The sequence below is a fragment of the Aristolochia californica genome, unplaced genomic scaffold (genome assembly GCF_029961685.1).
Source record: "Aristolochia californica isolate CCGP_79_NKW_82.1479 unplaced genomic scaffold, dmAriCali1.0.hap1 SCAF_16, whole genome shotgun sequence".
NCBI lineage: Eukaryota > Viridiplantae > Streptophyta > Magnoliopsida > Piperales > Aristolochiaceae > Aristolochia > Aristolochia californica.
In genome coordinates this window covers 16,172,661-16,185,628 of record NW_027181837.1, presented here as the reverse complement: position 1 = coordinate 16,185,628, position 12,968 = coordinate 16,172,661, and the positions used below count along the sequence as shown (strand labels likewise).

Sequence of the window (12,968 nt, the reverse complement as noted above, 5' to 3'; positions counted from 1 at the left end):
CCTCATTTTTAATTTTGTTGAGAAGCATGAATGAGCTGTGTTGTGGAGATAAAGTGGGAACATACGATCCGCCGTCATGTTAACTTGAGCAATTAAGCCCAACTTTGCATCTTGAATCTGACATACTCCATTTTTTATAAAAGTCTCGTATCCTTTTTCTTGTAATTGACCCACACTAAGCAAGTTGGTCTTTAAATCTGGCACAAAAAGAACATTAGCGATAGTGTGGGTGGAATTTCCTTTGGTTTGGATTGTTACATTTCCTCTTCCCATAACATAAATTGTAGAGTTGTCACCAAACTTAATAGAGTTGCGAAAGGATTCATCCAAGTCAGAAAATGCCTCCTCTCCACACATATGGTTGTTGCAGCCAGTGTCTAAATACCACATGTTTTGTTGAATTTCCTCCTTTATATGACACACCATCAAAAGAGACACCTCTTCTTCCTTTTCTGCAAAGTTAGTTTGATCTCCACATTGTTTATTCAAATCAGTTTGACAATCTGATTTATAATGGCCATACCTATGACATCTGAAGCATTCAACATTAGACTTGTCTGTTGACTTTGATTTATAAGTTGTTCAGTGGTGACCTCCACATCCTTGGCCTCTCCCTTGAAATTGCCTCTTCCTTGTCCTCTATCAGCTCTACTGGGTGTAGAGTGATTTTCTAATAAAGCATTCAATGCATGTTCTTCTTTGTCCTGTTGATTAAGTTTTTGCTCATGTACCAACAAAGAACCTTGTAATTCATCAATTGACAGTAAATCAACATCATTAACTTATTTTATCGCACAAACAACAAAATTAAATTTTGGTGTTAAAGATCGAAGAATCTTCTCAACAATGAGAACATCCTCTATCTTGTCGCCATGGATCCACATCTTGTTAACGATTACCATCGTTCTTGAAAATAGTCTATAATTGATTCTCCTGATTTCATTCGAATTATTTCGAACTCGGAACAAAGTGCTTGAAGTTGTTACCTCTTAGCCCTTATTATACCTTGGTACTTCTTCTTCATGGAATCCCAAATATGCTTGGTTATGTCTTCGCAAAGAATAGTTTCCAAGATTGAGGAATAGATAATTTTTTGCTTTAAGATCCTTTAACTTCAGCCACTCAAGCTGTCTTTTGTGCATCTATCAGCACAATATCTACTGCTGGTTTTGCTACTCCAAAAACAACAACCGTCCAATATTCTTTTAACCTCAAAAAACTTTCCATGAGCATACTCTAATGGTCATAGTGACCATCAAAGCGTAGAATGGTTGGCTGTATAAAATTTTCAGAAGCCATCAATTTCACCTTTCTTGAACTTAGGTTCTGCTGAAACGAACATGGTAGTCTGCTAGACTGCCCTGGCTAGACTGTTGGGAGCGATGAAAAACTGGTTTTGGCTCGGCTCAGTATTACGGCTCGGCTCTATATTTCAGCTCGGCTTGGCTGGGATTAATATGGGGTCGGACCTTGGGAGCTGATTTAATTCAGCGCATAAAACTGCGTCGTCTCGTTTTTCTCTTTGGACCAGAGCGAAAGAGAAAAAAGAACGAAGAATCGGCGAACAAGGTGAACGACTAACGAAAATTTTTCAGCAAAGAGAAAAAATACCAGATTTCTGTTAGAATTTTTGGAAATGTCGTTCGGCTATGCTAATCTCGGCGGGTCATGAGGGCAGAGGTCGGAATCCTGCCGGAGATGGGTGACTCGAAGGGTGACGGCAACGGCTGTGATGAGGAAGATCTGCGGCGACTGCGATGACGGCCCTCTGTGGCGCAACTCAGGTACTGGTGGCGGCAACAGCAGCGGCGAAGAAGGTCTGCTGCGACGACGACTCTGATTTGCGACTCTGAGTTCGGGATTTCTTCCCGGCGGCAAACTGATTTTCGACTCTGATTTCGGGATTTCGTCTCGGCGGCAACGGAAGAACTGCGGCGACGGCAGGATTTACGGGAGCTCTGATTTTTGGCTCTGTTTCTTCAGCGATGAGTTCCGAAATTTTTTTCGGCTCTGTTTCTTCAGCGACGGGTTCCGAATTTTTTTTCGGCTCTGGTACCGGCGACAGTGATGACGGCACTCGGTGGACAGAGAGCTCTGTGATAGAGAGGTCTCGCTCTCTCCTTTCTCCTTCTACGGCTACGGCGCAGGAAAAACGAGGGATAATGGAAGACGAAGGCTACGGCTGCTCGTCCCGAACTAAATTTTCCTCCGAGTCGCTAATCAAGATACAACTGATAAAAATGAAATACAGAACGAGGAACGCCAGGCACGATCCGTGCAAAACAGACTTACTTAATTAGTCTGAGTTAGTTAAGAAATTAAACGAGGAGGGCCGACAGAGAACGAGGACACAGCGTCGAGCGCGAGTTCATTTGGCGGGATTTGGGTGAGAATCGTAATTTACTCCTTCGTCGTTCACTCTAATTTTCCTCCGGGTACGGCACTAACGGTTTCGGGCAAGTGAGAGTGTAATCAATTACACTTTCACTTGATTACATTACACTTTCACTTGCCCTCAGGTGTACTACTAATGGGCCCAAACAGACGAAAAGAGGGAGGGGACCACCATGCCATCTAGCCTTTGTCCATCTAATCCATTAGACGTTCAAGCCAATGTTATTAGATTTGACTTGGTCACTCACAAATAACGAAATTGAACCAAGTTTGAGATTTAGATCAGGCTCGTTTAAGTTTACAAGCCGAACTCGACCAAACCATGGTTCGATTAAAAAATTTACGAGTCGGCTCGTTAATAGGGAATAACATACCGAGATTCAATGCTCGGCAAAATCAAAGGAAAATTGGAAGAAAATCGGTGATGGTGTGTGTAGTTCCCTCAGCTCAAGAAAAATATAGGTTTGCAATCTATCCCTTTAGGTAAGTTTTGATTTTTCATCCTTTATTATTACTATTTCTTCCTCAATCGAAGTTGTTCTGGCTTTAGAGCTTAGACCAAAGGTGCTTGAAGACCTAATGTCGCGACAACTTGTTTGCTAAAGTACAAATACGAACCTGTGAATTCTTGCGGCAGGCGTTCTCAATGTCTTTGGTCTAGCGAAAGCCTTCTTTTGAAACCAAGTCATAGAGACCAAAGGAAGACAAAGTAAAATCAGCCCATCGTTTCTTTTTCGGTGAATTATATTGCCAGCCTTTTTTTAGTTTTAATGGTGGTTTTAGAGTTGATAAATTTAATGAAAAATAAGTTCCTTCCTTCCATATATCTCATATTATAGTAGACCGAGAGAGGGAAACGGCGGTTGGACTATACTTTATTATCTCATATTTTAAAGGACATTGTCAACCCTAGTGTTAATAAATAATCCCACATAGATTACTAAATATAAAACTCTTGAGTTTATTAATTAAATTTGTTTTCCCTAAATTAGCTAATCATTTGAAAAAGGGCCTTGAACCCAATTTAACACCTTGTTTAATATATAGCTTGGCCATGTTCCAAGACATCATTTTCTTTCAAGGGCAAAGTGAAAATATATCACTCTTTGAAAAGAAAAAGTGAACCTTCTCAACAGTGAGAACCCTTAAAAAACCAGGTCATATACCTGCTAAATGGCCCAAAGCCTTGTCTTCTCCAAACCCCACCTATATCGAACCCAACCTGTGGGGTTTTAATGCCCTTTAGAAAATATATGACTGATATATATTTTAATGATTCAACAATGTAATATTATAAGTTTCTTAAGGATGATTAAAGAAAAATAAATATTTTTACCAGCTTATAGATGTTTTAATAGGTTATTATCTTATGAACCGAATGAATGGGCGAGACAAGGCGGGGATGGGTAGGAAATTGATAAGGATGCAGGGTTGAGTTGGAGACGGAGTTGAAGGATAGGGAGAAGAGGGAGGGTACGGGTTGGTACATACTGGAAAAATGGAATGAATGAACGGGTAGAATCCCTATTCCGGATTATGAACGTGCCTTCCTCAACAAATTCTCTGACGTCAGGAAGTACAAGGGAAGGGTTCATATTCATGCCTTCGGCCAAGCTTCGGACAATATCCAAAACAGAATTGGAGGGCCATTGTTGATCATCTATCTCCAGGAAGTTTAAAACTATAAATGGGAAGAAAGAGGAGAGAGAAAGAGAAAGAGACAGCTATGGCCACTCAGTAACGATGAAGGTGGATCATATCCTGTCTCGATCTGGCTGAGGAACCCTCCACCACTCACCCAACAAACCCCCTGCCTCTCTTTCTTTATCATCAACATCTTTTGTTTCTCTATACAAAATAGAATTTTTTTTTGAAAAGTGCCATTCGTTCTATATCTTATTTGATTAAATAACCACCACCCTCATATACGTTTGTCTCACTCATCTTCCCTTTTCTGCCAACAGCGGCGCCCAACAATCTGTTAGTTTCCTCCCTTTCATCTCATTTCTTGCAATTTTCTCTGTTCTTCTGATGTTTGGTTGAATACCCATTTTCTGAAATCTCCTAAAGGTATTTGATTTTCCCTCTTCTAACTGCCCGCAGATCAGCTTCCTAAGATGAGAGGACCTTTGTGGCAGCTTGGCCAGTCCATCACTCGCCGCCTCGCCCAATCCGACAAAAAGGCTTTAACCCCTCGCCGCTTCTTTGCCGCAGAAGCGCATCTGAAGAAGACTGCGCTCCACGATCTTCACGTCGAAAATGGTGGAAAAATGGTACCCTTCGCTGGATGGAGTATGCCGATCCAGTATAAAGACTCAATCATGGATTCTACCCTCAATTGTCGAGCCAATGCAGGGCTCTTCGATGTGTCGCACATGTGTGGTCTCAGCCTTAAGGGCAAGGATTGTGTGAAATTCCTTGAGAAGCTTGTCATTGCCGATGTCGCGGGCTTGGCGCCCGGCACGGGGACCCTCACCGTTTTTACCAATGAGCAGGGAGGAGCCATTGATGACTCGGTGATCACCAAGGTGAAGGATGACCACATTTATTTGGTTGTGAATGCAGGCTGTAGAGATAAGGATTTGGCACATATTGGATCTCATATGGAAGATTTTAAGGCTAAGGGTGGTGATGTCAGCTGGCATATCCATGACGAGAGATCTCTTCTTGCTCTTCAGGTCCAAATTTGCGCATACTCATCATTGATGTTAATTTACCATTGCCACTTCTCTTGGTATCGGTCACCGTTTTGTTGATTCCAGTACAGCTTTTGCCAATTCAGCGCATTTTAATTGTTATAACTACTTTCATTGCAGCGAGATATATTCGTGGCAGCTCTGTTTTGCTATTAGTCATGGCTTGTTTTTTGCAGTGATTCAACATTTCAAATATTATCAAACTCTTTTACGTTAAGCTAACTCTCTCTCTCTCTCTTTCTCTCAGTAACCAACTATTAGATCTTAGACGGGTAACAAGTACTAACTGTATGAATGCTAGTTGTTCGGTTTATGGTTTTCCATTAGTACTATATTAGTAGAGTTATACACTAAGCAATCTGAATGTGTGGTTAGCACCCTGTAATCAGAAACTATAGGATGAGAGGACACTATTCGAATTTGATCCATGTTCTTTGAAACATTGGAAAATTCCATCAAGTTACGAAACATGACCAGGACCCTCTGCTAGATTGTAGATATTACCTCTGTAGAAGAATTCCTCTGGATGTTCACCCAGTGATGTTTCTTCATTGTCTGTTACAATGTTTCTCGGACCTGCTCATTTTTTGTTAGGACCATTTGGCTGATCATTCTTTGATTGTGTGTATCAAAATATTCTTCTTACTTCCTGAAAATTGCTGCTTGACTCGCCTAATTAATGTTATTGTGAGCTCGAGATAGTGATGAGGGTGTTTAATCTTTCAAAATTTAAAAAAAAAAAAAAAAAATCAAAGATGATTTGATCATTTCAGAAAAAAAAAACATTTAAGAAAATGTCAAAGAAAAGCATTTCAGTAGCTGTAAATGCTAACTGAAATTGATTTTTGCACTGTAGGGTCCACTTGCTGCACCAGTCCTCCAGCATCTGACAAAAGATGATTTGAGCAAAATATATTTTGGTGATTTCCGCATGTTGGATATCAATGGAGTGCATTGCTTTCTCACCAGGACTGGGTATGCTTGCTTATATGATAAATTTGGATTATTTCTCCCTTCTTTGATGCTCTTAACTATTTTGATGACCAAGTTTAGTCCGTAATATGTTTTGATAGGGCTTGTGCATTAGTATACCCCTTACTGAGGAGTGGTGTTCTACTCTTCCGGTTTTATGTGTTGTGACAGATGCTTGCTTAGACAATAGAATGCTTGCTTGTATGATAGATGTTTGCTTATGCATTAGATTCTCGATTATATGATTGATTATCTGTAACTGTTAGGATCTGCATCTCATACTTGATGTTTTTGCATTTCTTTATTGCTCATTTATTAACCCAGTATGAGCAGTTGCATGCCATTCTCAGCATCTTCTTAGATATAGGGATAATGGTTGCTATTTTGGCCTCTTTAAATACTTCTCTAGCCTTGAAAAGTGGTAGCACATCTCTTGGAAATTCATACTGTCCCCTGAAAACATTTCAATCTATTTGCTATTGAATAAGTACTAGTTTTGCAGATTGTTTCTGAAATTCATACTGTCCCCCTGAAAACAATTCAATCTTATTTTCTATTGAATAAATACTAAATGCTGCTGGACCGATGATTTTTGGTCAGACCATGAAAGTTCTCCACCGCATTTGTTTGAATATGCATACTCGTCTGGATTTTGCTTTCAGTAAGTGAGATAAGGATGTCCATAAGAAGATTGATGTAGCCCTTTTGCATGAGATTTCAGGTACACAGGTGAAGATGGTTTTGAAATCTCCATTCCCTCAGAACATGCTGTAGATCTGACAAAAGCCATTTTGGAAAAATCCGAAGGCAAAGTAAGATTAACAGGATTAGGTGCTCGTGACAGTCTCCGTCTTGAAGCTGCCCTCTGCCTATACGGAAATGATATGGAGCAACACATTACACCTGTTGAGGCAGGCCTCACCTGGGCCATAGGAAAGAGAAGGAGATCTGAAGGTGGTTTCTTAGGTGCCAATATTATCCTTAAACAGCTTGCAGATGGCCCTGCAATAAGACGAGTAGGTCTGTTCTCGCAAGGCCCCCCTCCTAGGAGCCACAGCGAAATCCAGGACGCAGCTGGCAATGGTCTTGGAGAGGTGACTAGTGGAGGTTTCAGTCCATGCCTCAAGAAGAATATAGCAATGGGTTATGTGAAATCTGGTAATCACAAGGCAGGAACAGAGATTAAGGTTGTAGTTCGTGGGAAGACCTATGAGGGAGTTGTCACCAAAATGCCGTTTGTTCCCACAAAATACTACAAGCCATCCTAGTTTCAAATGGTTCTTTTCGGATTAATCTTATCTTTCTTCACTTCTCATACTTATGATTAATATAGCTGGATGAATGAGAAAAAAATAGTGCTTTCTTGTTCATTGGCATAATTCATAGAAGTAGAACTGCTTGGGGACATTAGTTTCAAAACTCAATTTAACAGGCCCTCAATGCTGCTCCTGTATTAGTTTCATCGACTCGCGGAAGGCCACTTGATATATAGACTTATTTTTTAAAAGAGGTAAGTATGAAATTGTATTATCCCCCTTCTAATTTTGTGCTCCTCCCTATTTGATTTTTGGAATGGAAAGCCTTGGCTTCCCTTATGTTAGATGATATTTGTTCTATGGCTAGATTTAGTTTTGAAATTTTGTATATGGTACGTTCGAAATCGAGTTGTCCCTTCTCATTTCTCCATCTCTCTTGTTGATTTTCCTAATTTCGATTCTACTTTCACTTCTCATAGCTCGTCACATGATTGTTTTGAGTTTTAACTTGAACCAAAGTGTTCTAAGGTCACATGTTAAGCCATTAGGGTTCTAAAATTGTGTTATGCTCGATTTGAGGGTGTTTAGTGGTGCGTCGAGTTTTGGATTTCTAAGGAATGCAAGAGTTTTGAAGAAATTAAGAGAAAATTGATTTTTCTCTTGTAAATGGGTAAACTCGGGAGTTTGTAGTTAAACATGCTCTTTGAGTGACTAGGTTTGTCAATAAGTTTTTATTAACTCTTAAGGGATGAGTTGGGGTCCCTATTTATAAGTTTATTTGTGAAACTAATGGTTTGGACATTCATCTAAAAAGTTGCATAGTAGGTTGATCTATCATACATTTTCATTGATTAATCAATCAAATCTCAATTGGTTATATTTTGAAGTTCCTATGGCCTTATGATCGGTCAAAGTGATTTTTTAAGCTTTTGTAGGTTGATCGATCATACTCCTACTTTTGATTGATTAATCCTCTATACAAGCCTGGTAGTTCTTTAATTGATTGATCATGTCTTATAAAGGTTGATCGATCATACTCCTACTTTTGATTGATCAATCCTCTAATCAAGCCTGGTAGTTCTTTGATTGATTGATCATGTATTATAAAGGTTGATCAATCATGCTTTATAAATCCAACCTGCAACATTCTAATTGGTTGATCAAATTTTATAATTCTAATTGGTTGATCAACATGCTTTATACCCATATGCATTTTAGTTGACTGATCATGCCTACTGAGGTTAATTGACCAAGCTTGTACATTGAAGGTTCAATTCTTATGTATGATCAATCAAGCCATATTGGTTGGTTGATTATGCTATTTTGCAATATAAAGATTTTAAATGCAAAGGATGATTTAAACACTTTCTAAGCGTATGAAAAGTTCGAGAACATTTTTATGAGCTTTGAAAAATGGTTTTTGGAATAGTTTGCATGTCCTAAGCTTTGAAAGATAATTCATGCCTAAGGTTCAAAAACTAGATGGTTAACCTTTGTACATTACTAGAGTTTTTGACAATTTTCTAATTTTCCAAAATTCTAAGTCTTCACATCTTCATTTTCCTCCTCGATGCTTCTTCAATAGAGAGATAGATAGTCCCAAAGTGTCTCCAAGCTTCCAAAACGTTAGGCACAAAATACACAAAATACAGATGATTTTAGCGATTGAAAGAACTAACAATGCCAAGAGAATGCAAGAGTTTTGAAGAAATTAAGAGAAATTTGATTTTTCTCTTGTAAATGGGTAAATTGGGAGTTTGTAGTTAAAAATGCTCTTTGAGTGAGTAGGTTTGTCAATAATTTTTTATTATTGCTTAAGGGATGAGTTGGGATCTCTATTTATAAGTTTCTTTGTGAAACTAGCGGTTTGGACTGTCATAGGAGGTTGATCAATCATACATTTCCATTGATTGATCGATCAATCTCCAATGTCTATATTTGAAAGTTCTTACGGCCTTAATGATCGGTCAAAGTGAACTTTTAAGCTTTTGTAGGTTGATCGATCATGCTCTGAGTGTTGATTGATCAATCCTCTATATAAGCTTGGTAGTTCTATGATTAATTGATCATGCCATATAAAGGTTAATCGATAATGCTTTATAGCTTCGACTTGTAACATTCTAGTTGGTCAGTCAAACTTTATAACTGAACTATAGGCATTCTAGTTGATCGATCATGCCTACAAAGGTTAATCGACCAAGCTTGTACACTGAAGGTTCAATTCCTATGTATGATCAATCAAACCATACTGGTTGGTCGATTATGTTATTTTGCAACGTAAAGAATTTAAATGCAAAGCATGATTTAGACACTTTCTAAGTGTAAGAAAAGTTCAAGAACATTTGTATGAGCTTTGAAAATAGGGTTTTTGAAATAATTTGCATGTCCTAAGCTATAAAAGAGAATCCATGCATAAGGTTAAAAAACTAGATGTCTAACCTCTTTACATTGATAGAGTTCTTGACAATTTTCTCATTTTCCTAAATTCAAAATCTTCACATCTTCTTTCTTCTCCATAGTGTTTCTTCTATGTGACTAAATCTTTGCTTTAGCTCAAGATCTTCTATTGGATTTATCGGTTCGTCCTCATAGACCTTGTAACTGAGTCACTTGAAGGAATTTCATTTAAAATGCAATGAATTACAAATTTTTTAGCTTACTTAATTTAAATTTTGTTGTCATCAAAATCCGAGATCGAGTCAACCTAGATGAAAAAAATGCTCAAGGTTAGGGGTGGTATTGAATCAAGCCGAGCTTGGATCTGCCTATGTTCGAGATGGGCTTAATTTAAATATTTCGAACTCGAGCTCGATCCGAGCCCAGCCTCTAGCCTAAAATTGTAATCGAGCACGAACCCAATAATTTTAACTGAGTTCGAGTTCAAGCTCCAATATACATTTAAAACTATGCAAAAAATACATGTCAAATAAACTATATATAAAATTATACATACATTTTACATAAAATGGGGCATGACCTCTACCTAAAATTAGGCATAACCATGTGCCAGGGAAGAGGTAGGTCTGGTCGGTTAATAATCCACATTGATTTCTCGCCAACATGTATGGAATAAATGACTCCAATCAATAGATAAGGGTTACCCTACCCTGATGACAAGTATCTTATTTAAATTTTCTTGTCGCTAAAAGATAAAGGGGTGTTTCAGTTGACGAGAAAACAAATATTTATAACAGAAAGGCACCTTATGTTAATCAACAAAAGAAAGGAAAGAATAATTTAGTTTAATAGAGGAAAATAAATAAGAGTCTTATATTTATTGCAGTGCCTTTCTGTTTCTAGGAATCGAGGATTGGTTGGGGCTTTTCCGAACCATTCCAAGTGGCTCTAGTTTTTGAATTGTAGATTTTATGGAGGGGATGATGTAGGGTTAGATATAAATAGAACTCTAAAACCACATTAAAACCACCATCAAAACTAAAAAAAATTGCAATAATTCACAGAAAAATAAGGGGCGAGCTGATCTGACCTACGAGGTGCGTGTTTGCCCTCCTTTCGTGACTAGCTTGGTTTTCAAAGGCTCTGCTCACCTCTAGCTCTAGTCTGGATACTGCAAACACCTTTGGTCTCTGCTCTAATGGCCGTAAGCACCTCTAGCCAAGAGAGAGAAAGGGGTGTTGGAATGAGCTATAAATTGTGTAAGTCGTTATTGTAATTATAGGAAACTATTTATTTCCTTGATATGTTCTTGATTCTAAGATCTAAATTGGATCTAAATTAGGTTGTAAATGTATTATAAAAAGCCTCCATGAGGAGAAGAATAGACATCGAAAAAAAATTATTTGAAATCCTTCTCTCTGTTATTCTGTTTTACATGGTATCAAAGCGGGAAAAAACTTCTGTCATAGCTGTGAATGAAGAAGCCACCGTTGAAGAGCTTCCTATAGCCGAAGAACAGAGCGAAAGCTCTGTCCCGTAGCTGAAGCACACGAAGAGCTTCCTATAGCCGAAGAACAGAGTAGAAGCTTTGTCCCATAGTCGAAACTCACAAAGAGCTGGTTTAAATCGGCTTCTGAATGTCGTTGAAAACCGCACTGTCATCATTGAAGACACTATGTCGTCGTCGTGACCAAGGCCACCGTCAAAGAGCTTCCAAACGTCGCACTGTCGTTGCCGAAGATGCTCTGTCGACGTTGTGAAACGAAGAGCCGCTCTATCATTGCCATGACCAGAGCCACCGTTAGAAGTCCGACGACATTTTGAACGTCATCGTGAACAGTTGAGCCACTGTTCGGCCCTCCAGCAGACCGCACCACCAACTGGCAAAGAAAAGCGGCATCATCTAGAGGACGAAAACGAAGGTACGAAAAATAATTTTTTTTTTGCTTCCGTTAATTTGGGTTTGTTTTGATTATTTTGCCGAGTGACCTCAGACTCGGACCGAACCGGATTCAAGACAGAAACTGGAGCCACTGAACCGGATCAAACCGGGTCAGACCAGACCAAATTTTCAGACCAAACGAAGTTGTGATTGAGATTATTCTGGATAATCCAGTGATAGAAATTGATGGCTACCACTACAGGCACATCAACCGAACTTATTCCATCACCGCAGATTATCATCCACCAAGAAAATTCTACCTTTCCAACTGGAATCATCCTCGATGAGTCCAATTACTCATTATGGTCCTAACTCATGGAGATGCGAATTGGCGCTCGCAACAAAGCTGGATATCTCACTGGCGAAACGAGAAAACCAATATCTGGAGATCCCAATCTTGGAGCATGGATTACTGAAAATCAAAGAGTAAAAAGTTGGCTTGTTGACTCAATGAGTACGTTGCTAATGCAACGATTTATTCACCTCTCCACTGCCAAGGAGATATGGGAAACCGTATCAAAACGTTCTATGATGGATCAGACAAAACCTGTATATTTGAGCTGAACTAGAGATCCTTTTCTACCAAACAAAATGGTAGATCATTATCAACATACTACAATGAACTGGTTGCCATTTTCCAAGAGATTGATCAGATAACTACATCTCAGGAAGGAACAGTCAAAGGGCTAATCCAGTTGCACTCTGCAATGGCTAGGCTTCATGTTCATATTTTTCTCAGTGGGTTTGACTCTAAGTTTGATCAAATTTGTGGAGAAATCTTGCGAAAAGACTGCAAACTTGATTTGGAGAGCACATATGCATATGTCAGACGAGAATATCAACAGAGACAGACAATGGGGAGCTATCGTCCAATCTTAGAGAACTCGGCTATGTTGGTCAACCAAAACCGACAAGGATCATCAAGCAGTCAAAACATTCAATCCTCTGGAAAAGGTAACAATCGGGTATGCACTCACAGAATAGAAAAAAGACATTCACAACAACGTTGTTATGAGATTATTGGTTATCCGGAGTGGTGGGATTTCTCAAAAAAACCCAGTAAAAAGATTGTTGGGAAAGCTATGGTGACATCCACGGAAGACAGTCAACAGCTACCTACGGCAAATAATGCCCATCCAGGTATTCTCGGTAAAGTATCAATATTTTCTGTAAATTCTAAGAATAGGACTTGGATTGTTGATACAGGTGCATCCGATCACATGATAAGGGATCCCAGTCAGTTACAATCTATCCTACCTTCTCCGCAATATGTTATTTCAATAGCCAATAGTAGTACCTCTCCTATTACTG

At 38.9% G+C, this 12,968-nt stretch overlaps 1 protein-coding gene across 1 annotated transcript; it reads left to right on the top strand.

The window, feature by feature from the left end:
* The first annotated feature begins 3,995 nt into the window (after positions 1 to 3,995).
* Positions 3,996 to 7,657, top strand: LOC137953140 (aminomethyltransferase, mitochondrial). The gene is made up of 4 exons (XM_068800378.1): positions 3,996 to 4,374; positions 4,498 to 5,072; positions 5,947 to 6,065; positions 6,784 to 7,657. The coding sequence occupies exons 2-4, from the start codon at positions 4,512 to 4,514 to the stop codon at positions 7,328 to 7,330; spliced, it is 1,227 nt and encodes a 408-aa protein (XP_068656479.1). The 5' UTR covers positions 3,996 to 4,374; positions 4,498 to 4,511; the 3' UTR covers positions 7,331 to 7,657.
* The last annotated feature ends 5,311 nt before the right edge of the window (positions 7,658 to 12,968 follow it).

Coding starts and splice junctions, on each gene's coding strand:
- LOC137953140 (XM_068800378.1), top strand. CDS start 4,512: ATGAGAGGACCTTTGTGGCAGCTTGGCCAGTCCATCACTCGCCGCCTC. Junction 5,073..5,946: donor GATCTCTTCTTGCTCTTCAG/GTCCAAATTTGC, acceptor TTTGCACTGTAG/GGTCCACTTGCTGCACCAGT. Junction 6,066..6,783: donor TGCTTTCTCACCAGGACTGG/GTATGCTTGCTT, acceptor ATGAGATTTCAG/GTACACAGGTGAAGATGGTT.